This window comes from Aspergillus fumigatus, chromosome 4 (assembly GCF_000002655.1).
Source record: "Aspergillus fumigatus Af293 chromosome 4, whole genome shotgun sequence".
Lineage (NCBI taxonomy): Eukaryota > Fungi > Ascomycota > Eurotiomycetes > Eurotiales > Aspergillaceae > Aspergillus > Aspergillus fumigatus.
Genome location: NC_007197.1, coordinates 833,874 through 861,497, shown reverse-complemented (window position 1 = coordinate 861,497; position 27,624 = coordinate 833,874). Strand labels below are relative to the sequence as shown.

General features: G+C 50.9%; 8 protein-coding genes across 8 annotated transcripts; 4 read left to right on the top strand and 4 right to left on the bottom strand.

Moving 5' to 3' along the window:
- Positions 1 to 7: 7 nt before the first annotated feature.
- Positions 8 to 6,139, top strand: AFUA_4G03070 (RNA helicase SLH1; the record flags this gene model as incomplete). Its single annotated transcript, XM_741400.1, has 1 exon — positions 8 to 6,139. The coding sequence occupies one exon, from the start codon at positions 8 to 10 to the stop codon at positions 6,137 to 6,139; it is 6,132 nt and encodes a 2,043-aa protein (XP_746493.1).
- Positions 6,140 to 6,535: 396 nt separating this feature from the next.
- AFUA_4G03060 (uncharacterized protein) lies at positions 6,536 to 9,170 on the bottom strand (the record flags this gene model as incomplete). Its single annotated transcript, XM_741399.2, has 3 exons — positions 8,998 to 9,170; positions 7,503 to 8,939; positions 6,536 to 7,447 (listed from the first exon to the last, which is right to left on the bottom strand). The coding sequence occupies exons 2-3, from the start codon at positions 8,418 to 8,420 to the stop codon at positions 6,536 to 6,538; spliced, it is 1,830 nt and encodes a 609-aa protein (XP_746492.1). The 5' UTR covers positions 8,421 to 8,939; positions 8,998 to 9,170.
- Positions 9,171 to 10,638: 1,468 nt separating this feature from the next.
- pfy1 (profilin) lies at positions 10,639 to 11,685 on the top strand. Its single transcript, XM_077804527.1, has 5 exons — positions 10,639 to 10,715; positions 10,825 to 10,840; positions 10,930 to 11,014; positions 11,135 to 11,269; positions 11,355 to 11,685. The coding sequence occupies exons 1-5, from the start codon at positions 10,688 to 10,690 to the stop codon at positions 11,484 to 11,486; spliced, it is 396 nt and encodes a 131-aa protein (XP_077660674.1). The 5' UTR covers positions 10,639 to 10,687; the 3' UTR covers positions 11,487 to 11,685.
- Positions 11,686 to 12,102: 417 nt separating this feature from the next.
- Positions 12,103 to 13,030, bottom strand: AFUA_4G03040 (uncharacterized protein; the record flags this gene model as incomplete). Its single annotated transcript, XM_077804526.1, has 5 exons — positions 12,781 to 13,030; positions 12,700 to 12,726; positions 12,558 to 12,606; positions 12,481 to 12,496; positions 12,103 to 12,399 (listed from the first exon to the last, which is right to left on the bottom strand). Exons 1-5 carry the CDS (start codon positions 12,809 to 12,811, stop codon positions 12,103 to 12,105), a joined length of 420 nt encoding a protein of 139 aa, XP_077660673.1. The 5' UTR covers positions 12,812 to 13,030.
- Positions 13,031 to 13,309: 279 nt separating this feature from the next.
- AFUA_4G03030 (uncharacterized protein) lies at positions 13,310 to 14,611 on the bottom strand. Its single transcript, XM_741396.2, has 2 exons — positions 13,731 to 14,611; positions 13,310 to 13,668 (listed from the first exon to the last, which is right to left on the bottom strand). Exon 1 carries the CDS (start codon positions 14,340 to 14,342, stop codon positions 13,785 to 13,787), a length of 558 nt encoding a protein of 185 aa, XP_746489.1. The 5' UTR covers positions 14,343 to 14,611; the 3' UTR covers positions 13,310 to 13,668; positions 13,731 to 13,784.
- Positions 14,612 to 15,499: 888 nt separating this feature from the next.
- Positions 15,500 to 18,213, top strand: AFUA_4G03020 (actin-related protein ARP5). Its single transcript, XM_741395.2, has 4 exons — positions 15,500 to 15,894; positions 15,964 to 16,284; positions 16,331 to 17,271; positions 17,320 to 18,213. The coding sequence occupies exons 1-4, from the start codon at positions 15,699 to 15,701 to the stop codon at positions 18,133 to 18,135; spliced, it is 2,274 nt and encodes a 757-aa protein (XP_746488.1). The 5' UTR covers positions 15,500 to 15,698; the 3' UTR covers positions 18,136 to 18,213.
- A 2,154-nt stretch (positions 18,214 to 20,367) lies between these two features.
- Positions 20,368 to 21,087, top strand: AFUA_4G03010 (MARVEL domain-containing protein). Its single transcript, XM_741394.2, has 4 exons — positions 20,368 to 20,494; positions 20,543 to 20,646; positions 20,698 to 20,820; positions 20,887 to 21,087. The coding sequence occupies exons 1-4, from the start codon at positions 20,426 to 20,428 to the stop codon at positions 21,008 to 21,010; spliced, it is 420 nt and encodes a 139-aa protein (XP_746487.2). The 5' UTR covers positions 20,368 to 20,425; the 3' UTR covers positions 21,011 to 21,087.
- A 997-nt stretch (positions 21,088 to 22,084) lies between these two features.
- On the bottom strand, positions 22,085 to 26,728 carry nte1 (lysophospholipase; the record flags this gene model as incomplete). Its single annotated transcript, XM_741393.1, has 2 exons — positions 22,085 to 26,312; positions 26,388 to 26,728. The coding sequence occupies 2 exons, from the start codon at positions 26,726 to 26,728 to the stop codon at positions 22,085 to 22,087; spliced, it is 4,569 nt and encodes a 1,522-aa protein (XP_746486.1).
- Between the last annotated feature and the right edge of the window lie 896 nt (positions 26,729 to 27,624).

Here is a 27,624-nt window from a genome sequence, read left to right as displayed (position 1 = left end):
CAGCGCTATGACACTAGTTCTCAATCTCAGCACCGGAGGTTTCTGCTTTGACTTACAGAGTATACCCTCTTCCGTTCTGATAATACTTTATTTTTATAGAAGATTTAGACCTCACATTCCAGTCAAAATGGACGGAACAGGACCTACAGAGCAGTGGCTCTCCCAGCTCACAGCAATGCGCGAGGCGATTGCAGCGTTGAAGCTCCCAAAGGACCCCGCCACCGAACAGCTCAGCTACGGAAGCGATTTAGATTTGGACCTTGACGATGAATACTCTTCACCAGGGACCGTAGACGATATCTGGGATATTATCAGCTCCGATGACGAAACCAACGATGACCTAGACGACATCAACGGCGTACCTCTCCCTCCGGCGCCATCAACCTCTCTCTACGACCAAGCATGGCTGGAGCAGAGATGCCAGGCCATCACCCTCCAGAAACCCGGAATGAGTGCGCAAGAGCTAGCCCAGCAGATCACTGCTTCGCTAGCCACCGACAGCGGAGATGACGAGCTGCAGATGTCGCTGGCCGAAATCGTTGGGTTCGACGATCTGGACTTCGTTATTGAATTGATCGGACACCGAGCGGAGATCCTTGCGTCTACGACCTCAAAGACGGAAGCCCAGACGGACGGTCTCATGACGGGAAAGTTACAAACGAGGGCCGAACGGGAACAGGCGTTGCGGCAGCAGGACTTTGAGCATAAGCATGCGCCGTTGTTACCTGCGCAGGCGAGATCTGAACCCAGGTACCCGCATGTCTTCAAGACTCACGATTCCAGAAATACGCTTGCGCTGGGTGGGAAGAGATACGGGCTCCCTGTAGGTAGCAGGCAGATTGACGAGCAGCGGTATACCGAGTTTGAGATCCCGGCATCGAGGGTCGGCACGCTGGCGTCGTCGCAGAAGTTGGTTGAGATTAAGTCACTGGATGGTCTGTGTCGGGGGACCTTCAAGGGCTACAAGACTCTGAATCGAATGCAGAGTCTGCTCTATGATGTGGCTTACAAAACCAGTGAAAACATGCTTATTTGTGCACCAACTGGTGCTGGTAAAACCGACGCTGCCATGCTGACGATCCTTAATACGATTGGCAAGAATACAGTGCCGAACCCTATTGAACAGCCGGATGCTATAGAGTTTGCGGTACAGGTGGACGACTTCAAGATTGTCTATGTGGCGCCGATGAAGGCCTTGGCCGCGGAGGTCACAGAGAAACTCGGGAAACGACTTGCATGGCTTGGTATTCGGGTCAGAGAATTGACTGGGGATATGCAGCTTACGAAGCGCGAGATTGTTGAAACGCAGATTATCGTCACGACTCCCGAAAAGTGGGATGTCGTCACCCGGAAGAGCACAGGAGACACGGAGCTGGTGCAGAAAGTGCGCCTCTTGATCATCGATGAAGTCCACATGCTTCACGATGAACGTGGTGCCGTCATAGAATCTCTAGTTGCGCGGACGCAACGACAGGTTGAAAGTACCCAGTCGCTCATTCGTATAGTTGGCCTTTCCGCTACTCTGCCGAACTATGTCGACGTAGCCGAGTTCCTGAAAGTGAACAAGATGGCTGGACTGTTCTTTTTTGATGCGTCATTTAGACCTGTTCCTCTCGAACAGCATTTCATTGGTGTGAAAGGAAAGCCAGGCTCGAAACAATCCCGCGAAAATCTGGACATCGTCGCATTTGAGAAAGTGCGTGAGATGCTCGAACGAGGGCATCAAGTCATGGTCTTTGTGCATTCAAGGAAAGACACTGTTCTAACCGCTCGAATGCTGCGGCAAATGGCTGTCGAGAATGGCTGCGAAGACCTTTTCAGCTGCCATGAACACGAGAACTACTCCAATGCCCTCAGAGATATGAAACATGCGCGGGCGCGTGAGCTGAGGGACTTGTTCGCGAGCGGATTTGGTACACACCATGCTGGAATGACTCGAAGTGACCGCAACCTGATGGAGCGTATGTTCTCCGAGGGCTTGATCAAGGTGCTTTGCTGTACTGCGACTCTTGCCTGGGGTGTTAACCTTCCCGCCGCTGCAGTCGTTATCAAAGGCACGCAGCTGTATAATCCACAGGAAGGTAAATTCGTTGACTTGGGTATCCTTGACGTCCTGCAGATCTTTGGACGTGCTGGACGTCCTCAATTCCAGGATACGGGTATCGGCTTCATCTGTACCACACACGATAAACTGCATCACTACCTGTCTGCAGTGACCGCGCAGCAACCGATTGAATCTCGGTTCTCCAGTCGACTTGTGGACAACCTGAACGCCGAGATCTCTCTTGGAACGGTCACCTCTGTTTCCGAGGGTGTGCAATGGCTTGGTTACTCATATCTCTTTGTCCGCATGCTGCGCGAGCCGCGCAATTACGGCATCGATTTTGCTGAGATACGCGATGACCCCATGCTGGTGCAGCGGCGGCGCCAACTGATCATTCAGGCTGCGCGCGTCTTGCAAAAGAGTCAGATGATTATATTTAATGAGAAAACTGAGGAACTGCGGGCAAAGGACGTTGGTCGCATTGCGAGTCAGTATTACGTTTTGCAAACAAGTATTGAGATCTTCAACGAGATGATGCGCCCTCGGGCTGGTGAGGCAGATGTCCTGCGGATGATCAGTATGAGTGGCGAATTTGATAATATCCAAGCTCGGGAGAACGAGTCGAAAGAGCTAGACCGGCTTCGTGACGAAGCTATACAGACCGAAGTCGAAGGTGGCAACGATTCTCCTCACGCGAAGACTAATATTCTTCTGCAGTCGTACATCTCCCGCGCAAAGCTCGAGGACTTTGCACTGGTTTCCGATATGGGCTACGTAGCGCAGAATGCCGCTCGTATCTGCCGTGCTCTCTTTATGATTGCGTTAAACCGCCGGTGGGGCTATCAATGCCAGGTGCTTCTGTCACTCTGCAAGTCTATTGAGAAGCAGATCTGGCCTTTCGATCACCCATTCCATCAGTTCGATCTCCCCCAACCAATCCTCAAGAATCTAGATGAGAAGTTGCCTACTTCATCACTGGAGTCGATGAGGGAAATGGACGTTGCCGAAATCGGCCAGCTTGTCCATAACCAGCGCATGGGAAAGACGCTGTCCAAATTACTGGACAATTTCCCTACTCTCAGCGTGGAGGCTGAGATTGCTCCTCTAAATCGGGACGTCTTGCGAATTCGGCTCAGCCTGTATCCCGAGTTCTCTTGGAACGACAGGCATCATGGAGCCTCGGAAGCATACTGGATTTGGGTCGAGAACTCGGAAACTTCGGAAATCTATCACCATGAATACTTCATTCTCAGTCGGAAAAAGTTGCATGATGAACATGAGCTCAACTTCACTATTCCGCTCTCAGACCCTTTACCGAGCCAGATCTACGTTCGTGCAATTTCTGATCGATGGTTGGGTGCCGAGACAGTGACACCCGTCTCATTCCAGCATCTGATCCGTCCAGACACGGAAAGCGTGTATACGGATCTCCTTAATTTGCAGCCCCTACCTATCTCTGCCCTTAACAACCCCATACTGGAAGAACTTTACGGTCAACGGTTCCAGTTCTTCAACCCAATGCAGACACAGATTTTCCATCTGCTGTACCACACTTCAGCCAATGTTCTCCTCGGTTCCCCAACTGGAAGTGGAAAGACGGTGGCCTGTGAGCTGGCAATGTGGTGGGCTTTCAGGGAGAAACCAGGCTCAAAGGTAGTGTATATTGCGCCGATGAAAGCTCTCGTCCGCGAGCGAGTCATGGATTGGGGCAAGCGCCTCGCCGCACCGATGGGTCTGAAGTTGGTGGAATTGACAGGTGACAACACTCCTGATACGAGAACCATCCGGGACGCGGATATCATCATCACAACTCCGGAGAAATGGGACGGTATTTCTCGTAGTTGGCAGACCAGAGATTATGTGCGGAAAGTGAGTTTGGTCATCATCGACGAAATTCACCTGCTAGGCGGTGATCGAGGCCCCATTCTTGAGATCATCGTGTCCCGTATGAACTATATTGCATCGCAATCCAAGGGTTCTGTTCGGCTGATGGGCATGTCTACGGCTTGCGCGAACGCCACTGACCTGGCCAACTGGTTGGGCGTCAAAGAGGGACTCTTCAATTTTCGACACTCTGTGCGTCCAGTACCCTTGGAGATCTACATTGATGGATTCCCTGAGCAGCGTGGCTTCTGCCCGCTTATGCAGTCTATGAATCGTCCTACGTTCCTTGCAATCAAGAACCACTCTCCGGAGAAGCCTGTGATCGTCTTTGTTGCATCGCGAAGACAAACTCGACTGACTGCGAAAGACCTGATAAACTACTGCGGCATGGAAGACAATCCGCGTCGCTTTGTGCGTATGTCGGAGGAGGATCTGCAACTCAATCTCGCGAGAGTCAAAGACGAAGCGCTCCGCGAGGCACTCAGCTTTGGTATCGGCTTGCACCATGCCGGTTTAGTGGAGTCTGACCGACAACTGGCGGAGGAACTTTTCGCGAACAACAAAATTCAGATCCTCGTGGCCACAAGTACCCTCGCATGGGGTGTCAACCTTCCGGCACATCTTGTGGTGGTCAAAGGCACGCAGTACTTCGACGCGAAAATTGAAGGTTACAAAGACATGGACTTGACCGACGTTCTGCAAATGCTGGGCCGTGCTGGACGTCCGCAGTTCGATTCGTCGGGTATTGCACGCATCTTTACCCAAGAGTCAAAGAAAGCTTTCTATAAGCATTTCCTGCACACTGGCTTTCCAGTGGAGTCTACTCTGCACAAGGTTCTGGACAATCATTTGGGCGCCGAAATTTCCGCCGGCACAATCGCAACAAAGCAAGACGCTCTGGACTACTTGACATGGACATTTTTCTTTCGCAGACTGCACAAGAATCCTTCGTACTATGGGCTCGAGATTTCAGCGGAGGAACATAATACGATGGCTGCTCAGGCAATAGCTCAAGACTTCATGATTGATTTAGTCGACAAGTCCCTTGGCGAGCTGGCGGAGTCATCTTGTGTTGTGTTTGACTCGGCAACTGGGGAGGTCGACTCAACACCGTTTGGCAAGATCATGAGTTACTATTATCTCTCGCACAAGACTGTCCGGTATCTGATGTCGCATGCGAAACCTAACCCCACGTTCCATGATGTGTTTAGCTGGTTGTGTTCCGCCACAGAATTCGACGAGCTGCCTGTCAGACACAACGAAGATCTCATTAACGCCGAGTTAGCTCGCAATCTGCCCTTGTCGGTTGAGTCCATGGGAGACCTGCCACTGTGGGATCCACACGTCAAGGCATTCCTACTTCTGCAGGCGTATATGTCGCGAATCGATCTTCCCATTTCTGATTACGTCGGTGACCAGACGTCCGTCCTGGACCAAGGCATCCGTATTATCCAAGCCTCTATCGACATCATGGCTGAATTGGGGTATGTCCGCGCCTGCGAGACGCTCGTGAGCCTGCTCCAAAGCATCAAGTCCGCAAGGTGGCCCGAGGACAACGCGCTGTCAATTCTTCCTGGCATCGAGCCCACAAGCAAGCTGCAGGGTCTCCCCGGCTCCCTCGTTGCCCTCTCGTCCCTTCCCACAGCCTCCGTCTCCGGTCTTGCTCGCAAACTCCAACTTCCCGCAGAATTCACCAAAGCCGCCTCGTATCTACCGCAAGTCTCTGTATCCGTCGCGAACGTCTCCTCAACCGGTATTACGGTATCTCTGAGCCGTCGCAACCCGCCCACAAACGCCGAACACAGAGTCTACGCGCCTCGCTTCCCCAAGCCCCAAACAGAGGGATACTTCCTAATTGTTTGCAGCGCCTCCGCAGACGGCAAGGACGGCGAGCTGCTTGCTCTGAAGCGCGTGTCCTGGTCAGCGAATAACAAGAACCAGAGTTCGAATTCCGGCTCCGGCTCTGGCTCCAGCCAGAATCCCTCCGGCAGGAGTAATTATCGGAATGGCGCGCTCACCGTGCGGTCGCTTGTCAAGTTCCCGCAGGATTTCCTGGCGCAGTATACCACTGCCACCGGGAAGGGCGTGAATGTCAAGGTTATCAGCGATACCTACCCGGGGATGCAGTGGGTGGTATCGAACGTGGAGGTAGAGTTGAAGCCTGAGACGCAGAGTGTACCTGAGTCGTCGAATTATCCTGAGAAGGCATAACTACTCACGGTGGTATCGGGACGAGCCAGGGAGGTAATATAGCACTGTTTTGCTAGATTATAGACGAGATGATAGATGCGAGAAAAAAACCTAAAATGAAAACGTTGACTCGTAATATGTGAAATTTTAAAGAGTATACCTAAGATACTTCACGCCCGCGTTCCTTCCTATCACCTGTACTGCCCGCAGGTAACATGCCCACAAGAAAAGATCGCCGTAACACCGCCGACGCAAACAATGGCTGTAGCCGAGAGATCGAGCCTCTCTGCAATGCAGAAGCTGAATGGACGTAAATAAACGATAAATCGTTACCAAGAACAAAGAAGAAAAAGACATGAGCTGCTTGTGCCGAGACACGAGCAAAGGAATAGAATGACGGAATTCTCCTGCAGGGGACTAGATAGTTTCGATGCGCACGTCCTGTGAAATTCCATGCCGGTGGCCGTGCTGCGCGTCCCGTACCTGTGGGGTCTTCGCCTGTCGGACAACGAGCCTCTCGTTAGGATTCAGTCTCCCCGCCCTTGGCCTGATGGGTACGATGACCTGCTTCTTTCCTCGCGAGACGGAGACGGATCTCGCGATGGAGACTTCAACCTTAGGGATGGGGTCCATGGCCTCCTTCGCTTCGATGTCCTCGGTATCGTCGCTGAGGGGCATGCGTGTGGCCGAGAAGGGGAAGACTGCGGACAGAGTTTCCACGGGAGATCTGTTGCGCTCGGGCTTGTCGCGCGCGGCGGAGTTGATGGGTGAGAGGTGGGGGGATGGGGCGGAGCTTATGCTGGACGTCGTGGATGGCAAGACTTGGGTGTTGATCTTTAGGGCCAAGGGTGGTGTTCTCTGCCTTGGGCTGGGAGTTGGGTTCTGGATAGGGCTAGGACGTGGACTTAGGCCCTTGCTTGTCGGCTTCTTGTTGATAATTTCCCATTCAGGCTCCTGCTCTTTGTCCACGTAGATTTTCGTCTGTTTGAGTTTCTGCAGAAGGCGCTGTTCCTCGGTTGAATCCATTGACACTGTCGATGATACGGAGTCCTTGGTTTGATGCAACATTGGGGACTTGATGGATGGACTCTGCACCACCAGTAGGTCGTGATTTGGATCATTTGTAGGTGTCTGTCGGCCTATTCCAGAGAGCGATGTTTGGCTTCGATGCAAAGGGCTGGGGCCTCTTGGAATATTCTGAGAGCCCAGAACCCTCGACGCCTTACTGACAGGCGCTTGAGTGGGGAACAGATTGAAGCTGGGAAGTCGTGGCTGCGGCGATGTCGCCCGTCGTCGAGGTGACTGAAAGTCCGGTGGTGGTATGGATGCCTAATCACGGCTTCAGTCGAAGAAACATGGTTGCACAGCAAATCAGAATACATACATCTGGCTTTGGGATCCTCACATCCTCCAATGTCTTACTCCGCCTCTTCAACAACGAGGGCGTGTTTTGATTCAAAACACCACCAAACATGACGCTATACCTTTCTAGCTGGACATCAGGAATGTCGATTTGCAGAAAAGGTCCTGCAGTGCGAAGCTTTGTACCAGATGCAAGGTCAATATTCTTGACTGACTCTTGAGGAACCGTCTCCGAGCTGCTTTGAACGCAGGATTTGGATTCATCCTTTCCCTCAAGACACGGCCATTTCTCTAAATTTGGAAGATTTTGAGGCGTAGCGTTCTCAGGTTCCGATTTTGCAGCCTCCTGTTGGTGTTTGTAGTCAACTGAATGGGTGGATTCCTGTAGAGGCCACTCCTCGGCACAGCGAAGCTGATAGAATGGCTGATTGGCCGTAGCTGGAAATGCATTCTTGGCCTTGAACAATCCACCAATCTTCCTCCATTTGCTCGGTTTGCGCTTGAGGGTTTTCGTTTGGGGAGAGACTTGTTCGGGGCTCGCCGAAGTCGAAACGGGCGGCTGTTCTTGCATTTGCGGGAGTATACGCTGCGGTTCTGCCATGCGAGGGCTACCTAAGGCTATGCCAATCATGTTCGCATTTATATCGTCATCAGGGCTCTTGGGTAAAGGCACTGCTTCCGCAGGAGGTATGGCGATCTGAAAGTCGAAACCGGGATTGACACCTTGCCCCTTCTTGATCGGCTGACGTCCATCTGCTGTCCTAGGGCGCTGAAAGTTCCATTGCGCAACGGCGCGGTTTACAGGGCGGCTGTTGTTGGCCACGCTCTTGACATCTCTCAGATCTGTCCGTGGTATTGCGTCGGAATACTTCAAACCCGGGTTCGAAATGATCTCTATCGCCTCTGGTGCGCGCGACCTCCCTAAGATGCCTCGAGCCATTTTGCTGGCCGGCTGCAAGAAGAAGGAAGTATAGGGCGGGTATAAGGATAAATGGAAAGAGTGAACGTGAGTCTAGAGAATGGACGAACGACACAGTCTCGAAATTGAAAAAGAATAAAAAATATATAATTAATAATTAATTAAACGAGTGGACAGCCTTCCAGAAGGCCTATACAGTGGTCGTGAGCAACGGCGGGTGAGAAGCAGTGCCAGCAACGACAGCGCGAGTGGCTTCAAGTCTGATAATAAAGGGAGATGCGAGACACGGTTCACTCTAGTGTCTAATAATTAACCATTGTGGAGCAACAGGCACAGATTGCCTCTGGTTGATATCGTTGATTGTGGGCTGGCTAGTGTCAGACTATAGATTAACTGTAGATTTGACGGCGCCATCAGATATTTATCCAAGGGAGACTTCATCTAGCGCCGCCTCGGGACAAGAGACGATCAACCGAGTAATATATGTAGCGCGAGCTGGATACTGTCCATCGGACCAGCTTCGTCGGGGGAAGGGACGCGCTGAGCGATGTCAGTGCATCGGCGCACACCGCAATCAGCCCTGGATGCCATGAAGTACCTATCGCAGAGAATGCTTGATTTGATTGCAGTCTCGGAAGCTGTCACAGAATTGGAGTCAAATCGCCCAAGGTCGAACCACGGACCAGCAAAACTCAGGTATTTCGCCGGCGTACCAATAACAACATCAAATGAAGGATGCCCGAGATATTGAAGTGCGAAGTTTCATTCTTCCTGAAACAACGGTGGATCAGCCAATGACCTTTCAACGCCCGAGAGACTAAGGTAGTTTCAATCTCACACATCTGGCTAAAATCCCGGGCTGTCCTCCATCCACGTAATAAATTAGGAATTATAGGAGAAGCGTGATAAGCAACAAGTAGATATGATATGTGCTAAGCGCCAGGGGCTGCCGTGGACAGCACAGGCCTTTCGTCAGTTGTCACGCTTTCATCCTGCAATACGGCTGAGGCCTGGAACTTCAGGGAGGATTTTCGCAACGGAGAATGATGTAGAACATAAATGTCTCCCTTCACATGAGATTGCAATAAAGGTAGCTATTTCTCTGGCAAGGCAATCATGAACTTTGCGATGGAAACACAACCAACCCCATGTAGCTATTTCGACTGCAAATGTTGTGTCACTTGATGAAAAGCGCCCTGCATCGTATTGAAGCGATCAATAACATTCTACATGAAGCGACATAGGGAATGGTAGGGTCATCTGCACGATAGAGGCGTGGTAAGATGCCTTCGAGACCATTGCAGAGTTCAAGGTGATCAGGCAAACTATTCTTATAAGGAGTCTATGAGTCCAAGTAGGTTATTGAAGAGTACAGAGTAAGCATCCCAAAGCAAAAAGAGACACATGATCGCCGCGTGACTGGCTGACTGTTGTACAGAAGAGGACAGGCACGTGCTCCCTACGGATCTATGACCCCGTGAGACGAAGATATTGAGTACTTAGGCCGACAGGTGCCGAGCAACGCTTCAATATGATGAGAGTCGGGCGCATACATCGACGAGACTAAAACAGTTCACACCAGAACAGGCGGTGAAGAATACCCTGTTGATGACAGCCAGAAATAGTGGGAAGACCAAAAGACAAACTCCGTTGATCGGTGGGCGTTGCTAGGTTTCTGTTCAAAGTGGAACTCTAGAAAGGAGACTTGCACATACTTAGACAAAGCAGCAGAATAGCCTAGCAACTATCGCCAACTAAGGTGGCTGCCTTTCAAACTAGAGCCGTTGTGATACAATATGCTAAAAGTGACAGGATGAAGACATCAGATAGTACCAGTGTACACTTGGAGGGTTAATATATTGACAGGTTATAGAATGAGACCTTGGATAATATTACGATACTGAGCAATGGAATCAGCTGTCACTGCGTGACTAGGGAGCTGACTCTCAGTATTACCGTCACGAAGAAGAAATGGCGGGGCGTTGCCTCCCAGACGGATAGCCCACCCCACCTTTACCTGACTTTACCTACTTAGCTTGTCGTTGCTGTCTCTCTCACCCACCACTCTAAATATCATCACCTTGTACTCTCTTCCCCTCCTCAACCCACAATCACCATCATCATCTCCAACTTTTTGTTGTTGACTTCTTGTCAATTTCTCCCTTTTCTTTCAGTCAGCTCTAATCCCTGCTAGTCCATCTCTCTTGGCTTGTCTTAGCTAACGACTCGAGCAATATAGCTTCCCCTTATCCGCTCCATCCCGTTAATTTGTTTACACGAACGCCAACATGGGTCAGCACTCGGCAGTTTGGCAAGGTACGGCTATTTGGTTGGGCATGTCGTTATAAACTTTAGCAGGATCTGCAATTGTCTATGGCGATCGCAGAAGATAAAGCAAAGCTAACGCCTGAATTCTACCGAACAGGATATGTTGATTCCAGGTATCGTACAATCCCACCTCTACCCCGCCTTCGCTGTATCATCAATCTTTTTCGTCCGCTTTTTTTCTGACCAGAGCCAAATCTACCAGTTTGATGGGCTCCGGCCAGTTTGACAAGGCCGCCATTCTGAGCTACGACTTCTCCGACGTCGAGGCCCAGTCCCCTACTTTCCAGGTATGAAGAACGTTCCGACATAGACATCCCATTTGGCGGAGCTGCGGCCCAATTCCTGGCAATGTCCACGGAAACAAACACTATCCTGAGCACATCAATAACTTTCTCGCCTCTCTATAGATCTCGAAGGAGGAAATTGCCGGGCTGAAGGCTGCTTTCGACAAGCCTGGCAGTGCTTTCGAAACCGGTTTCGTGGTCGGAGGAGACAAGTTCGTCGCCATCAAGGCTGATGATCGCAGTCTCTACGGCAAGAAGGTAACCAATACAACGTCATATACAATTTATCGATCTTCGAGGTTACGATTGGGAAAATAGCGAATGCTAACAGTGGTCACTATAGGGCAAAGAGGGTATCGTCGTCGTCAAGGCCGTCTCTTGCGTCATGGTGGCCCATCATGGCGAGGCCGTTCAGACCACCAACGCTGCAACCGTTGTCGAGAACCTCGTCGACTACATCAACAACCCCCGGTAGACGATAGAGGAGCGCGGAAAATGAAGTTGTCTTGATTGTTCGGTTTTCTGTATCTTTTTTATTCCGAAACGGCAGAAGAGCGGTGTACCACCTTTTCCTTAGTCGGATGTGAAACTATGCTGGTGACCTTTCTTCTCAGCGTCCTGTCTTAACTGTCCATAGCACGTAGATATCTTGAATATGTACTGGTTTTAGTACACTCGCGAATCCAGAGATGGCAATGTTTGAATCATATGAATATGCCCAAGCGCTTATTCACGTTCTACAATCTACACAAGCGTTGAAATTTGACTATTTCTATTCTAGATACATATAGCGCATCGAAGAAAGATAGGGGTCGGAGGCAGGAAACTGCTACCGACGCACGAAGGATTAGTAATTACAAAAGTATAAGAGTTATATCACATCAGCTCATACAGACCAGCCCTTCTGGCATCGCTCAACCTCCCATGAAGCGAAGCCGCGAGAGTGGACGTGATCTTTATGCGGTATCATGGCCGTCTGAAATCATTCATGTCTGTATAGTCGTACACGTAACATCGTCGATACTCCTTGCCGTCCGGAGGGGGAAGACTCGCGCCCAAGCACAGACGATCTTTGGTGTGCGTTGTGAATATTATACCGGGAGCTCTGCGTTCCGTCTCCCACCCGCCAAGGTCTCTAATGCCGTCTTGATATAAGGACCGACGACCGGGATGTTCCCTGCAAATTGACCGATTGTTACGAGGAAATCGCCGAAGAGGATGAAGAGACCGTATAATTCGATCAGGAAACCTGTCAGTGGCCAGCGAAACAGGATGAGGAGGATGCCTGCCGCGAAAGCGGCAGTGCCCTTAAGTTTTTGGCGGCGCGAAAAGAAAGCGAGTGTCCGTTGAACTCCAATGATTAACGTCAAGCCGATGAGGAAAAGGATCTGTCGCGACGTTAGTTATGGCCTTCGGCGGTTGTTGCATGCTCAATAGCAACACAGGATTTGCGAGAATGGGGTACACACATTTCCCATCGCGAGTCTGTGTTAGGTCCGAACGTTAGCCTGAAGGCTCTCAAAGTATAGACCAGAATGATACATACAACGAACGATCAAAGAACATCAGAACGCCTCCGAACAGGAACAGACCCCCTATAGCCACACCATGTCAGTCCCTGGCTGAGCATATCGGCGGAGCAAAGAAAAGGGGAGAGAGTCCCCTGAGGTGGATTCGGTCTCGCCTACCTGCAGAACAAAAGATAACGCCAATCTCTGTTATACATGTTAGCAAGCGCTTCTAATCGGATGATGCTCCGGTGGTCTTACTTTGGTTGTCTGAGAGCCACATGGTGGGCATCTTGAGGGTTTGCTAGGAGAACCGCGGAGATTATTGCAGACTGTACACAAATTGAGGGGAACTGCTGCTCGCGTATAGAGAACCCAGATCACCAGAGTATCGCGACGACGAGTACTTTCTAGTCAAAGAAAAATCTGGAGTTGTTGTACTCGAATCTAGTAGAAATTCAAGAAATCTCCTTAGAACTCAGTAAATAAACGTATGCTCCCAACATTTTCCTTTCTGCCACGTTCGTTTTTGGCTCTGAGGATGGTCTATGCTGAACGCGGTGGGCGGTCTGTTGTGCTTGGACGTACTACCGAAAACCCGCACAACTGTGTATTTTCCTTTCGTGCCCTCTTGCCTTCTCCATTAAATTGACTTGCAACGAGATTAAAATGGTATATTGATGGCCCTGTTTTCGCTGTCTACGTTTCAAGATGCTGAACGCCTAGTCAGGCGGAAATAGTCACATTGAACTGGTTGGATTCACTACAAAAAATCCATTAGAGGACCAAATGATGATCCTACTCAGAAAGATCAAAGGATGAATCGGGACGTCCAGAGTTGATAAGATGATTACTTTGTGGGGTTCACACCCCTTTGCTAATGAATTTCCTTCTGTCGTTTCCTGGCTTCTGCCATATACAACCCTAGTATACGCCGCGACGACAGCATCCCAGGGGTGCTGTAACTGACGTTCCGTCTGTGGAGCGTCGGTAATAGTCGAGTGCTTCAGCACGAGGCGAAGATTGATTCTCTTAAAGATCACGAATAAGCCGGAGCGCTTTCTTGAACCTGTCTCGAGAGGGGCACGGCGGGTGGAAAGGGCTTGACTGTGTTGGTCGTACATGCACTCATATCTTGCGAGTGATACTCTTGAATAGAGCAACAAGTTAATATCTGAAATTTGAGTTTTCACTGAGTATATGTAACATACCTGCTGCTGGTCTGCGCGAATGTAGAACCTTCGTCACATCGGATGGATGACCGTCTATTTCAGCACGACATGGGCTCCTCTCAGTTCGAGATAGCTCTCTGGAACACCTTGGCTTAATGTCCGAATAACTCCAAACACCTCTTTATCATGGTATCTGAGCCGAGTCTTGGGGTCTGTGTATGGTGCCGGAAGCCCCGTGATATCGCAATAGCGTGTGTGCTGTGACGGATGGAGTGACGGAGCCGATTCAATGTTGGTATATGTCACCGCTGGCCCCGATGGAAGCATGGCCCTTGCGTTCTTCTCCAAGACAAGCGTCGACAGGTTCTGCGCCGCCTGGGCGATGTTCGTACGAGCGGAGCTGTCAACGGGCGTTTGGCTGCCGTCGGTGCTGGGTTGAAAAGGAGTCGATGCGCCAGAGTTCGCCTGTGTCGCCATAACAGATGCCTCTTTTCTGGAGTTTTCGGAGATAAGTTGTTTGACGTTCTTGTTGCGACGCTGCGATGGCCTCCAGTTCGGGTTGCGGAAGGGGCGTGGAACCTGAGCGATGTCCAGGCGATTGAGGAGTTGCTGATGTTCCTGACTTTCAGCAGGAGTAGGAGGGGCGCCCATGATTGATGATTTTTTCAATGTAAAGGACTATGCGGATGAAGTGGGTGATGCGCTATCTTGACGGTGTAGAGAAACTTAACCTGGATGTTGAGGTTAGAAGCTCAAAGGTTCTGGAACATAGTCATCCGCCGGTACGGTAACCGGAAGACAAATGGTGGACACTCTCAAGAGTCAATTAGCACAGTATTGGGATAAGAGTATAGCTGTTAACCGAGTTCAGATCACTGAAATTTGGATTTCTCACATCACATTCTGAATACTTCCTGTCGCGCATGGGGCGCAGTGACAGCAGGGACACAAAGACAAGTGTGTATCACGTGATTATCACATCTGATACCCAGCAGTTTCACAATAAACAAACACTGTCTCTACTAAGTACATCGCGGCCATCTTGATAAAGTGAAAATGGTGGGTTGAAAAGGAGGTCTTTCTGTATTTGTCCTGTCGAAATCTAAACTGATGAATAATCTTAGGAGAGTCCACACGAGCACCAGCAGGCGCTATTGCTTTCTCGAATCATCACTAATATTGTATGTTACTGTCACCCATCGCTATGGATCCTGGCATGACTGATTACCAGCAGGAAAAGCTCAATGAATCAATCATGGTCATGAACAAAAGCCTCCAGGTATGCTTCTTTTGCTCATTTTGATGGGCTGATGCTCACTGTGGTCTATCAGGAGGTCAACATCCAGAACATGAATGTGGAGCTTGTGGCTCAGATGTTCAAGAACTACCAGTCCAACGTTCTCTTCCACTTGGAAGGTAGAGTTGTCCTCCCTCTCAGAAGGCTACAGCCTTGCTGATTTGATGTAGCTACGGATAATCTGAAGGAACCACAATAAGGGACGACGAGATTGCACACTTGTTTCTCTGAATTTAGCTTGTCATGAATGATACGGCCTCATATCAGATCTTTGTCATTCTTCTTCCACTTTCGCGTAGAGACTTAGCAAGAATGTAGATACAAGCGATTAAAAGAGAGCAAGACTAAGCAGTCTTTGTATAATATCCCGCCCATGGCCAATGCATCTCCAAAGTGACAATTCTGATGTTGATTGTCTGTAAGTGGAGCAATCTCATCAACTGTAAGTCAGGCTTGGCAGTATACAAACGCCGCCAGAGCTTGCCGACCAAAGCAGGGGATCCGGAGCTCAGATTCCTCCTTCCGATCGCCCTCCAGATGCAACACTCACTCCGTCATCCACGGATTCAGAGAAGCAGCGTCGTGCGCAGTTTGGAATTGTCAAACCGCTTCTACCCTGTCACGTCCTTCTCAAAATTGATTTGACGATGCGGTAAATCGGCCACAGACACCGAGTTGCTGCTCCGATTTGTTCTCAACAACTAGTCACCATGACAATTACCTCAGTGCAGACCATTTTGCCCAGTCGCTTTGCGGTCACTTCCACTGAGAAGAACGCGGCGAAGCCTCCCCCAAAGATATACAATGTCCTGGATAATCCTTTCAAAGGGTATCAACCGCCGCAACCTGATGGGTATGAACGGAGCAGGTCGAAACCCTCTACAAGCGCTATTGTGATTGATAATGGTCGGTCCCATTTCGCATGATTGTTTCAGATGACTGTCATAGCATACTGACTCTAGTTTGCTACCACAGGATCAAGTCTTCTCAAGGCAGGCTGGTCTTTTGACGTGTCGCCACGCTTCATCCTCCCCCCTGTGATGAGTCGGTACCGCGATCGAAAGCTCAACAAAGGTTGTCAATTCATTGGCTACGACGCCTATGTCGATGCTACGACTAGAGGTCAGTTGCGGTATGCTTTTGACCCCGGTACAAGTGTGGTTGGAAACTGGGATGTGATGGAGGGACTGCTGGACTACGTGTTCATCAAGCTGGGAGTTGATGGCGCCAACGGAGGCGTTGATCGGCCTATCGTAATGACAGAGCCGATCGCGAATCTGAACTACCCTAGACGAAGTGAGTAAATGCTTGTTCCAGAAGGAGTGTGCTCTGACGCCCGTAGTGATGAACGAGATCCTCTTCGAGTGCTATTCCGCGCCGTCCGTCGCTTACGGAATCGATTCGCTATTTTCGTACCGATACAACAAAGGCACCGATGGCCTGATTATCTCCTCATCCCACACATCGACGCATGTCATCCCTGTCCTAAACTCGAAAGCCTTGCTCTCGAATTGTTCGCGGTTGAACTGGGGTGGCATGCACGCTTCGGAGTACATGCTCAAGCTTATGAAGCTAAAATACCCTACCTTCCCGGCTCGAATGACCGAAAGCCAGATGGAAGATTTGGTTCACAAGCATTGCTACGTATCTACGGACTATGACCGGGAACTGAGCAGCTATCTCGAGTGGACAGGGCTTGAGGACAGGGATCATATCATTCAATACCCTTTTACGGAGCATGTGGTTCCAGAGAAAACCGAGGAGGAACTGGCACGGATTGCGGAGCGGAAGAAGGAGAGTGGACGTCGCTTGCAGGAGCAGGCCGCAAAGATGCGACTCGAGAAGTTGATGAAGAAGGAGCAGGAACTCGAGTACTGGAAGGACCTACAGCGCGGCCTTGCATCCGAAACCAAGAAGGAAGCGAGACGTATCTTGGATTCTGAGGATTTGAAAGATGAGGCTCATCTGGACCGGCTGATCCGTGACCTTGAGCGATCCATCAAACGCTCTAGAAACCGAGACCTAGGAGTTGAAGAGACTGAAGAGCCTCCTGAAGATATGTCTTTCCCGCTACTTGATGTTCCGGATGAAGAGCTGGACGAGGCAGGCTTGAAGGAGAAGCGCCACCAGCGACTCATGAAATCAAACATCGAGGCTCGCCAACGTGCCAAGGCCGAGAAGGAACGCGAGAGAGCACGGAAGGAGGAAGAGGAGCGACTGGATCGGGAAAAGCGCGAGAACGACTTTGAGAACTGGGTTGCCGAACGAAGAGCAGCTCGACAGGTGTGTTGATTCTTGCTTGAATTCGGCAAGATAACTAACTGTTCGTAGAATATTTTGCAAAGGATTAAGGAGCGCGATAGGATGAAGGCGGATCTGGGTAATCGGAAGTCGCTCGCCAGCCAGATGCGTATGAAAACCCTTGCAAACCTCGCTGCGGATGGGCCGAAGAAGCGAAGGAGAGGCGGTGACGACGACGATTTCGGCGCCAACGATGAGGACTGGGGTGTGTATCGCACAGTGGCAACTGGAGAACAGAGCGACGAGGAGGAAGAAGAGGACCTCGGCGAAATGCTCACCAACATTGAGAATGAGCTTCTTCAGTACGATCCCGAGTTTACAGAGAACCACACTCTGGCTGCGCAGTCTGACTGGACCAAGAGTCTGGTACATGTTTTCCTACGTGGACCCTGGCCATTTGACCCTGAAAGTCAGCGTGAGGCCCATCAAATCCATCTCAATGTTGAGCGGATTCGAGTACCCGAGGTCGTTTTCAAGCCATCGATCGCCGGCATCGACCAGGCTGGCCTCTTGGAGATTGCGGCCGGTATTGTCAACCAGCGGTTCTCCAACCCGGAGGACCAGGCCAAACTGCTGCGTGACGTGTTCCTCACCGGCGGCAACACTCTCTTCAAAGGTTTCGATGAGCGAATTCGCAACGAGCTTCGGAGTTACCTCCCTGTAGATGCGCAACTGAATGTGCGCCGGGCTTCGGACCCGGTGCTGGACGCATGGAAGGGTGCAGCACAATGGGCGTCCGGATCGGGATTGAAGAATCACTCTGTGTCACGAGAGGAATACCTGGAAAAAGGAAGCGAATACATTAAGGTACGTCAGGTGATGTATCTGCCGGGACATGTGGAGTGAAATGATTCTAACGATACAACAGGAGCACGACCTGGGGAATGTCACCTCGTGGTAATATGGCTTGACTCCACCAGGATTCAACTCCCATTATCGAGAACAAGGATGTAAACGAAAAGATCTACCTCTTACTATGTTTGTATTTATAGCGTGAGGGCAGGGCTTGGGGAGTCTGGCGTCAGGACAAGGGCATCACATCTGTGTAGAAGGGTTTGTCCGATGCAGGTTGAAAAGTCATCCTACGAATCGCTTGTGATGTAATAGTGTTAAGGTACTTGGATAGTAGGAAATGACCAATCGCATAGACATGCTTGACGGATTTCCGATCTCTAACTGGTGGATCAAATGGCCGTTGCACTGCGCAGACATTCTACTGCAGATGTACCAGTGCCTGCGCAGCTAAGCAGACCGACCCCTCCAAGGACGGGGTTGAGGAGTACAGGAGTTTCAGACCGTCGGCAAGGGATTGAATGGGCACTCTTCTGGGGTAGGTAAGATAAACAGCAAAGAGAGTTCAAATACTTGACTCATGCTGGTGAGTGGTGACTCCAGTTTGCGGTCGGACTTTTCTCGGATACAAACGACGAGGAGACAGTAGAAGGTTCAATCATACGACGGTCTGCACTCGCGCACGGCTGTTGGGTCAATCGTCAGTGCAGCGAACACAGCGAACTAGAGATGTCATAGCTCTCTCACTGCAGGTCTCAGCCCTGTAGACTGAAAGCTACTGCTTCTATTGACAAGGCTGAAAGTCAATCCCATTCCCGTGGTGACGCTGATGAATCAAATCCTCTACCCGGGTGCCAACTGCCGACTGTTCCGCAATAGGACAAAGAAACCTGTGCTCGCCTGGAGATTGTCGGATGGGCGACGAAAGCTCAATCACATGATGGTTGCAGGTGCTATCTGTAGGGTGATCTACTGGTTTGTTGTGCTTGTCGATCATGTCCACTTCTTTTGACCCTTCCCACTGTTGGCGCTACTGCCGGAGCCAAAGCCAATCCCAACGTCTATTGAATAATGAGAAAGGAAATAGACTCAAACATTTCTTGTGATCATCTGATTTCTGTTTATCCTGTCGGTCGGTCCATTAATGCGATGTTCGTTGCAAGCCGTGTCTCCCGGCTTAGAACATTGTAGACCTGTTGGAATGAAACTGGCCTGATATCAATGTGTATTATCGGATCCCTTATCCCTGAGGGTTCTGAGCTCAGCGTCATTGTTGAGTCAGTCGTATCGATGATGATAACTTGTTTGAGAGGTACTCTTCCTGCAAGTGACTGACAGCTGTGTGTTCCCCTCTTGGTCAATGCAAGCAGATCGAATCGCCTGATACTTTCGTCCACATTCCAGCCATTCTTGACGATGACAACAAGGTTCTGAATTGACTTCTAAGTAGTGATTACTAGCGGGGTAATGATCGGCTTTCCCAAGTCTTCACGAAAAGCCGACACTACAGACGTTCTTCTCGATCCCGCGGGTTGCCGACTGGACATCTTCCCTCATGACTCACGCAACACCAGCTCAACAGTCTAGGCTGGCTGCTGTGAGTCCATCCTGTCCTTGTTAGTGTACGTCCTCAGACTCCTTCCGGATACCTACACCTTCCCGTGCAGATCAGACGGGTTTCCTGATGATCAATTTGCAGCCCGATGAGAACCCCCTTGATTGAGGATTAGCTTCACCCCCGCTTGTGAGACAACAGTACTATGCTGCATACCGCATTGACGGGATAGAATCCACTGGAACTGCCATTGGGCCTTCTTTGAGCATGTACACCTTACGGTATGCAATATGAACTGGGTGAGGTCGGTTGTTTGTACCACCCTTCTTGAGCCAATCACCGCCGTTGCTCACGCACGGTCCAAATGTGCAATCAAGTTCTGGATTCCTTGCATCGGAAAGAAGAAAAAAAGCCTATGACGCATCTGGGGATAGCAAGCATGTCTGTATGCTTCGTGGACTATGCCCCTTTGGCAGCAGTGCAGTGCCCGTGACGCAGGACGCATGAAGCGAACCTGGATTCCGGTTGATTCGGCTCGCTCTGGTACCCCTCGTTGATGTATAAAGTCTGCGTCCAGTCCGTCCCTAACTTGCTGTCTACTGGTATATCCGATCGACACACTGGTTGGCTCTGCGGCACACGACTACATCTCGCTGCAGCACAAATCCCCGTCCCTGCCTTTATCATCTCCATCCACAATCAATAATAGTAGCCATGTTCTCGAGTTCCGTTGCTCGTCCGCTGCAGCTCATCACTCGCTTGATACAGTGGTCCAGCGCTGTCATCGTGATGGGCATCACCTCCTACTTCATCCACCTTGGTCCTCGCGGCCAGCATCTTATCTACCAGGAAGTCATCGTATGTCTCCACGTCGCACACCGTAAAGTGTGTATACTGACGAGATAGTCCACGCTGTCGGTCGCCTTCTTCCTACCCGCCTTCATCTCCCCATTCATGCCCACGGCCCTGAGCAAATTCGTCCTCGCTATCGACGTCATCTTCTCATACCTGTATGCTTTTCTCCTTCTCTCTCACAGCGATGCAAGCTAACAGGACCAAAGCTGGCTCACGGCCTTCATCTTTGCCGCGCAAGACTACAACGAGCAGAACTGCTACTTCAACTCTCCCCCGTTCGTCGGCTGCAGCAAGAAAAAGGCTAATGAGGCATTCATCTTCTTGGCTTTGTATGTTCCTCGCCTCTTGGTTGCCTCATGGATTTTACCACAGTGGTAGCTAATGGCTGTCAACAGTTTCTTCACCTTCGCCGGGATGTTCCTCGAAATCGCGTCCCTTGCGGCATACCGCCGCGAGAATGCCCCCGTCCGCGAGAAGAATGGCCACGGCGCTGCGCCTGCCACTGCCGCCGCGGTCTAGGTACCGGCCTCTGATTGCTAACTGCCTTCTGCGGCTAGTATGATCGATCAGGGACGCCTAGCAATGAAAGATGAGACCACGAGATGATGACACACGAGCTGGGATTTTCGTGATGCTAGTTCAGGTGAACGATGGGCGGGCAAGTTCGAAGACGCGATGGGTGGATTTTCTGATGACCGCAATGTTTAGTACTAATACCCATACCCCATACCATGCCCCTAATGATGTGATGTAGTCGTTGGTTGAGTGATGTTGTGGAGATACCCACGTTTGTTCCTGCTGAGTCTCTGATAATCAATTATCCTTTCGAATGAGGCAATTATTCGTTGACTTGCGTCTTAGAGCCAGTGTACAAGTCCTCGCTTTATAATTACCTAGCAGACAGTAATTGAAAAGGGTTGCTTTTGATGGTGAATCTAGGGTAAGTCTCAAATGTGACGCTTCAAAAGACGAGATTAATCAGAATGCGGTGCACACCAGCTTGATCTAGAAATCCCAGGGTGCCGACAATCTGCTTAAGGAAGGGGCGGATTTGCGGGATGAAAGTGCAAAGGAACACCAGAAACAAGGCGAGGACGAAATGCCTGGCGAATAAATGGAGCAGGCGGGGATAGATCAGGATAGATCGCGTTGAAGGACAAACTGAGAAGCGAAAGAAGGCGAAAGGAACGATCAGGAATCCGAGAGCAACGAGGAGGAAGCTACCAGGGCATAAAATGCCTGGAGGCATAAGAAGATGAGGCTAACATAAAGGCAAGGCTAAGAGAAGTCGAATGGAAGTTTGGCGAAGAAGTAACGTAACAAGGACAGTGGTGGATTACATGAGGTCCCTAGGTAAGTAGGTAGTCTGCGTTTGCCCGACAACAGTGGATGGTTCGAAGGACTTCTTTGCATTCTCCTAATTGCAATGGTCAATGCGTTGTACTTCGAGTCTATCGTACACACCGGGGATTTATGAACATCAAAGTCAACCAAGATATCGCATGAACAGCCGGAACTGGTCACGTCCATGCATGCAAGGTCAGTGTCTGGTATAATGCAACAAATAAACGCTCAAAAACAAACGACAGCATCTCATATACTGGCTCGGCGGGGAGCGAGTGTACGTTGCAGCTTCTTCTTCTCCTCGGTCTCCTCTGGCAAGGGGAGGGACCCTTCGGACTTCAGCTTCTCCAGGAATTGCTTGCCAAAGGCATATCCGACCTGGTAGATCTCATCAAACTTGCCAAACTCCAGCGTGCCGTATCCATCTATAGGGGGACGCATGTACAGACAGCCCGGGATATTCTTGGCGCGTTCCAGGTTGTCAATAGACGAGACGTAGGCCAGGCGTGCCTGGATTTCGGATAGCGTGGGTGGATTGGGGCACGAGGAGAACGGGTTCCAGCGGTTAAAGACGGACCAAAATCCGGAGAGGGAGTCTCCGTAGACCTGAGGTGTGTTGTCGTCAATAGAACCGACGTCAACGGCGAAGATCACATCCGCACCGAGACCCTTCATGTGGTCGACGGTCAGATTGTCAATGTAGCCGCCGTCGAGGAGCATGCTTCCCTCGTCGCAAATCGGCGGAATCAGACCCGCAAGCGACATGGATGCACGCACATAACGCCAGACATATCCAGACGAATGGTACTCGGGGCGCGATTTGCTGATGTTGGTAGTGTTGCAGTAGAACTCGAGCCAGAAGTCCTCGATCTGGCTATCCCCAAAGGTCTTGAAGATTCCACGGTTGAACTCGTGGCCGGTCGTGTACGAGACCGTCGGGTAAGTCAGATCCAGCGCGAACCGCCACATGCTTCCCATGCGACCAGCAAACTTCTTCGCACGGCCATACATGGGAACCACGTCTGCATCGCGAGCATACAATGCACCGATAAAGGAACCGATCGATGTGCCGCCGATGATATCAACGGGGATACCGGCCTCTTCGAGCGCCTTGATCACACCAACGTGCGCAATACCCCTTGCTCCTCCTCCACCAAGCACCAAACCAACAGCTCTACCACACAGCCGACGCGCAAGACGATGGAAATCACCTTTGAATGGGGATTGGGCAGAGTACAGAGGTGTCTGGCGAATCCTCCGCGACGTGTACTTTTGGATTTCAGCCTGCAACACCTGGACCCGTTGTTTGAGGACTGTCCCGAAGCGCTTGGTTTCCGGATGCGTAGGCTCGGCCGTCAGTCGGAAGGCCATCTGAATGTGATGGTGGCCGCCATTGATCCAGACTCGGTTCTTCAACCAACGTCGAGTCAGTCCAGGCGGACAATACCGCTCCGCATGCAACAATACGAGCTCTTTCCGAGCCGTGGTCTTCATGCCAAGCAGGAACCTCTCGTACTCTCCAATACTGGGGGATGATTCGGCCAGACCGACCAGAAGAATGCAATCGGCCTGCGTGATGCATGTTTGCGTCCATGGAGAGCTCACGTTAGTGTCAGCGATGTAAAGAACCATGCCATACTTCTCTTCTAGATCGGCAAGGTATTGGGACAACTTGAGCTTGCCCATCTTGCTGAAGGCATGGCGCCCTAGGTGATTCAAAATGGCTGCCTGGTTGAGAGATGTAACCCCATTCGTCACTCCAACTTGATGAAGAGCGTGCAATAGTCGATTACCGAATTCGACCACTGGAACGCCAGCTGTCACAGGCAGAATGCCCACGGTCCGGAGATTGACGGTCGAGGTTGCGGTTTGCACACTGCCAGCGTTGCTTCGTTCGACGCCTTTCTCAGTCACCGGGCGTTCGACTAGATCCCGCATCCGTTGCGCAATCAGTTTAGAGACCTGAATGGTAATTCCTGGGTGTTCCTGGGCAAGGCTGTTGAAGAGCGATCGTGGGAACTTGGCCAACTCGGTATCACGGATCGCATGAAGAGTAGCCGGCCGAGTGGACTCGGTCATCACTTCGAGCTCACCCACGCTTTCTCCTTGGCCGTATTCGCCAACGACGGCTAATTTGTTGCCTGGACTTTCAAGGACTGACCGTAATCGTCCATTCAAAACAAGATAAATTGCGTCGCTCTCGTCGCCTTGGCGGTAGATAACTTGGCCGGCATTCACCTGTACCCATTCGAGAGCAAAATCTATGTGGAGGAGCAGGCGTGGAAGGATACTTGTCAGCCTCTTCGCAAGCGTCAGCAGAGCGATCGGATACCGCTCCGCGATGCGCTCCAAGGACGCCCGTGGGAGAAAGCCAACATAGACGTCCGTCTTAGCAACGACGTCGGTGTAAGATCTATAGGACGCTACTGCTCCGACGTAGCCTTGAATACCGCCGGGTTTGATCAGATACAGGGACTTCCGAGATTGCTTTCTTCGGCGAGAATCGTTGGCAGCTGTGCCGCCCGCTCCAACCGAGTTGGCGGTTGTCGTCCGCTTAAGGGTCGGGAACGACCCCTTCGAAGCTGCTGGCTTGGAGACACCCACGAGGTCCTCCCCTTTGTCGACAATCGGCACGCCGACGTCCAAGAATCCATCAATCACGTAGTACAACCCTGGGTGGCGCTCTCCCTGCTCGACCAAAACCGAACCCTTGGGGAAATAGACGATCTCGATGTCGTTACGGAGCTCTTCCCGCAAGTTGATCACTGGCGATGTGCCTCCTGCACTCGTTACAGACATGGACATCAGCGACTCCGTCTCCCCGTCCCCAGAGCCTTCGTATGGGTCAATAAAGCCAAAGGCGTTGTTGGTGAAGATCGCCTTCTGACGTCGAGAATCATAGGAAAGGAGCTTCGGAGAAGCCTCGCCAGAATGGTTGCTTTTGCGCAAAGCGTCACGAGTACTACTCGTGAGGCCGATTCCCTTCATGATGCAGTCCAAGATGCACTCGCGGAACAGTCCGTCCTCGTCCATGGTGTCTTGTCGGCGGAAAGTATGACGCGCTTGCATGGCAGGAAGTCGGAAATGGGTGTTCTCCTTTTCAGCCAAAGGAGTCTGTAGTTTTGCAGGAGGCTGCTCATACCTGGGGCCGAATCTGGAGGATTGAATGGTCGATAATAGGTCGCCTGGACTAACTCCATATGTGTCGTGCTCAGCGGGTGCACTCTCCGGGGTAACCACGGTGGCCGCACGTCTGGGTGTCATCAGCTTGGCTTGCAGCGCAGCATCCTTTCTCAGGAAGCTGCTCGACCGGCGTCGTCTACCCGCAGATGGATTGTGCAGGGCAATTCCCTTCGTGACTTCCTCAGAGCCTAGGCGATCCCGCTCCTTGATGAACTTGTCTTTGAGGCGATCCAGAGCTGCGCCGCGCATGTTATTTGGCAGATCATACGTGGTAAACTTGGTCATTTGCTTTTCAATTCCAAGCACCTCGTTGCTGAGACCAAGATAGGAATGTGCCGTTGCAAACGTAACTCTCTGAAGGCGGGTGAGGATGACCTGGACGATGTGGGCGGTTGCCCTTGGGTAGACCCTGGTCAGTCGCCGGAAAGCGCTGGCTGGGATGATTGCGATTGTGGTATCCACCATAGCACGGGCAACAATGTCAGGGTGGACCGACTTCCGGCGTTTTCTGCTAGAGTGCTTCCGACTTTCATGGTGCTGCTGATGGTGCTGGTCACCAGAAGGAGGAGTGCGGCTCTCTCCCAGATGCAGCGGGGGCACGGATGGCAGCTCTCCGTTGGTGATCATATTAGAGGTATCGTCGCTGTGGTCTTGAAAGCCCAAGGAAGGGCTATCCATCACTCCCCGAGGGCTCGTTGGGATTGAGTTGGGTACGCGAGCAGCGCGAAGGGCGATGCTGGAGGAACTGGAGCCTGAGCTCTCGTTCTCTCGTAATTGAATGTCCTCTGTGAACAGCGAGAGAATTGAGAATAAGGACGACATCGACGCGCCGTTCTTGACCTCGGTCAGCAATTGGTATCCCTGCTTGCCGTCGATATGGTGTTCCTCGTCCGAGGATTCGGCTCCGAGATGGTGCAGCTCCTCATCTGTGTCCGACTTTCCGTCTCGCATGGACTTGACAAAGATCTGGACCAACCCGTCGACTACTAGACAGAATCCCTTTTCTTCCTCCAACATAAGCGTTTCGCCTGCGATCAGCTTCCTGGTTTGCATTGTCCGGGTCAATTCGTGGAAGACGGGCCGTTCCAAGTACCCAAAAACTTTGATAGCGCTGAGGAATTCGTCCAGGTAATTGGCCAGCCCTGGCTTCGAATCTCCTTCTTGTACATCGGGGAAGAGATCAACCTGCGGTTCCTTCCGTTGGGGCTCGGGAGGTAATCGACTGTACATGTTCAGAAAGCGATACCGAATAAACCAGCTGATGGTCGAAACCACCGCCAGAACGATTAACAAACTGTTGGTCCAATTGAGGCAGTGGTCAGCATATACCCCTCACGAACGAGGACGGCAGCTTTGGGGTAAATCTTACAGCGTCGTGAAGTTCATTGTGAACGTCAGGCTCATGGAAAAGAGTGTGAACAGCCATGTGGGCAACGTGATGGTAGAAAAAGTGATGATCCAGTATAGAACGCTTGGAATGACCTGGAAAAAGAAGGAAAAAACCCATCCGATCCACCCCGCCATAGTTGTAGGCACTGGGGGTAAAGGCGGGGGAGGAAGATGGGAGATGCTATAGCTGGCGGTTACGGCGGAAGCAGACACTGCGAGAGACAGTGCAACGGCAGGTAAGGAGGAGGAGGAAGACAGAGAAGGGGAAGGAGAAAATGAATGCAGGCCAGTAGAGTCGACCTGTGTCACTCCGTCGGCCATAGCTGATTTCGTCCTGTCTCTTTCTTTCTGTCTGGTTCACCTGCCCTTTTTTTTTCTTCTGGGCCCAGAGTTGGAGAGAATCCACTAGTAACGCCTAGCCAAGATGCCGAGGCCAGCAATCAAGCACGACGTCATTCACACATGCGAAAAAGACTCACGACACTGGAGAACAAAATGCTGTATCAAGGGAAAAGTCAAGCAACCCATCCTCAACTAAGCATGTTGAAACGTGCAAGAAGACTTTCTTTTGGCTGGCTTATGTGTGAGGAGACCTGAGAGGTGAAAAAGTAGAGTTAAAAGAGGCACGAGTCACGGTTGCAGGGATCAAACCAACCAAGAGCACACACCCATTGCGCTCGTGATCGCCATGGACATTAAGCTCATCCACTAATAATCCTACAACGATTGAGAGAGGAGATTGTCGGTTCTGCAGAAAATAGTTATAGACTACTTTGTTCTTTATTATTTGATCCTTACTGTCAGCTCTAGAGATGGGGTTGTTTATGACCTTTGGTGTTTTGACTGTTTCGGTGAGTTTCTACAGAGTTTGATATATTTGACCGCTCCTTGCCGACACTCCAGCACCAACGAGTTGGCAGCAATCGGATAAGAACAAAGAATCTTTGATCCTACATAGACAGAAATTTGAAGTAGGAAATTGAAGTGGAATATGCTTATCGGCTTGACTAGACACTTTTTGAACACTGCACTGTGGTAAGGTGCCTGGGTCCTCCATGAAGGGACAGTTAGAGGATAAAGAGCATTCTAAACATCATGACATCCGCTTCACTATCATTTGAATCCCATATATCTGATCTACTACTGTAAAAGTTTTCTTAAAATTCCTATTCTGTAAGCATAGCCCCTAAACTCTTGCGTGAACTCGTTGCTGTAGT

Excerpts from the sequence above, each read along its gene's own strand:
- AFUA_4G03030 (XM_741396.2), bottom strand. The coding sequence starts at position 14,342 with ATGGGCGCCCCTCCTACTCCTGCTGAAAGTCAGGAACATCAGCAACTC.
- pfy1 (XM_077804527.1), top strand. The coding sequence starts at position 10,688 with ATGGGTCAGCACTCGGCAGTTTGGCAAG. Across the intron at positions 11,015-11,134 it reads CCCAGTCCCCTACTTTCCAG|ATCTCGAAGGAGGAAATTGC; the intron begins GTATGAAGAACG and ends GCCTCTCTATAG. Across the intron at positions 11,270-11,354 it reads GCAGTCTCTACGGCAAGAAG|GGCAAAGAGGGTATCGTCGT; the intron begins GTAACCAATACA and ends TGGTCACTATAG.
- AFUA_4G03020 (XM_741395.2), top strand. The coding sequence starts at position 15,699 with ATGACAATTACCTCAGTGCAGACCATTTTGCCCAGTCGCTTTGCGGTC. Across the intron at positions 15,895-15,963 it reads CGCTATTGTGATTGATAATG|GATCAAGTCTTCTCAAGGCA; the intron begins GTCGGTCCCATT and ends TTGCTACCACAG. Across the intron at positions 17,272-17,319 it reads AACGAAGAGCAGCTCGACAG|AATATTTTGCAAAGGATTAA; the intron begins GTGTGTTGATTC and ends AACTGTTCGTAG.
- AFUA_4G03010 (XM_741394.2), top strand. The coding sequence starts at position 20,426 with ATGGGCATCACCTCCTACTTCATCCACCTTGGTCCTCGCGGCCAGCAT. Across the intron at positions 20,647-20,697 it reads GACGTCATCTTCTCATACCT|CTGGCTCACGGCCTTCATCT; the intron begins GTATGCTTTTCT and ends ACAGGACCAAAG. Across the intron at positions 20,821-20,886 it reads GCATTCATCTTCTTGGCTTT|TTTCTTCACCTTCGCCGGGA; the intron begins GTATGTTCCTCG and ends GGCTGTCAACAG.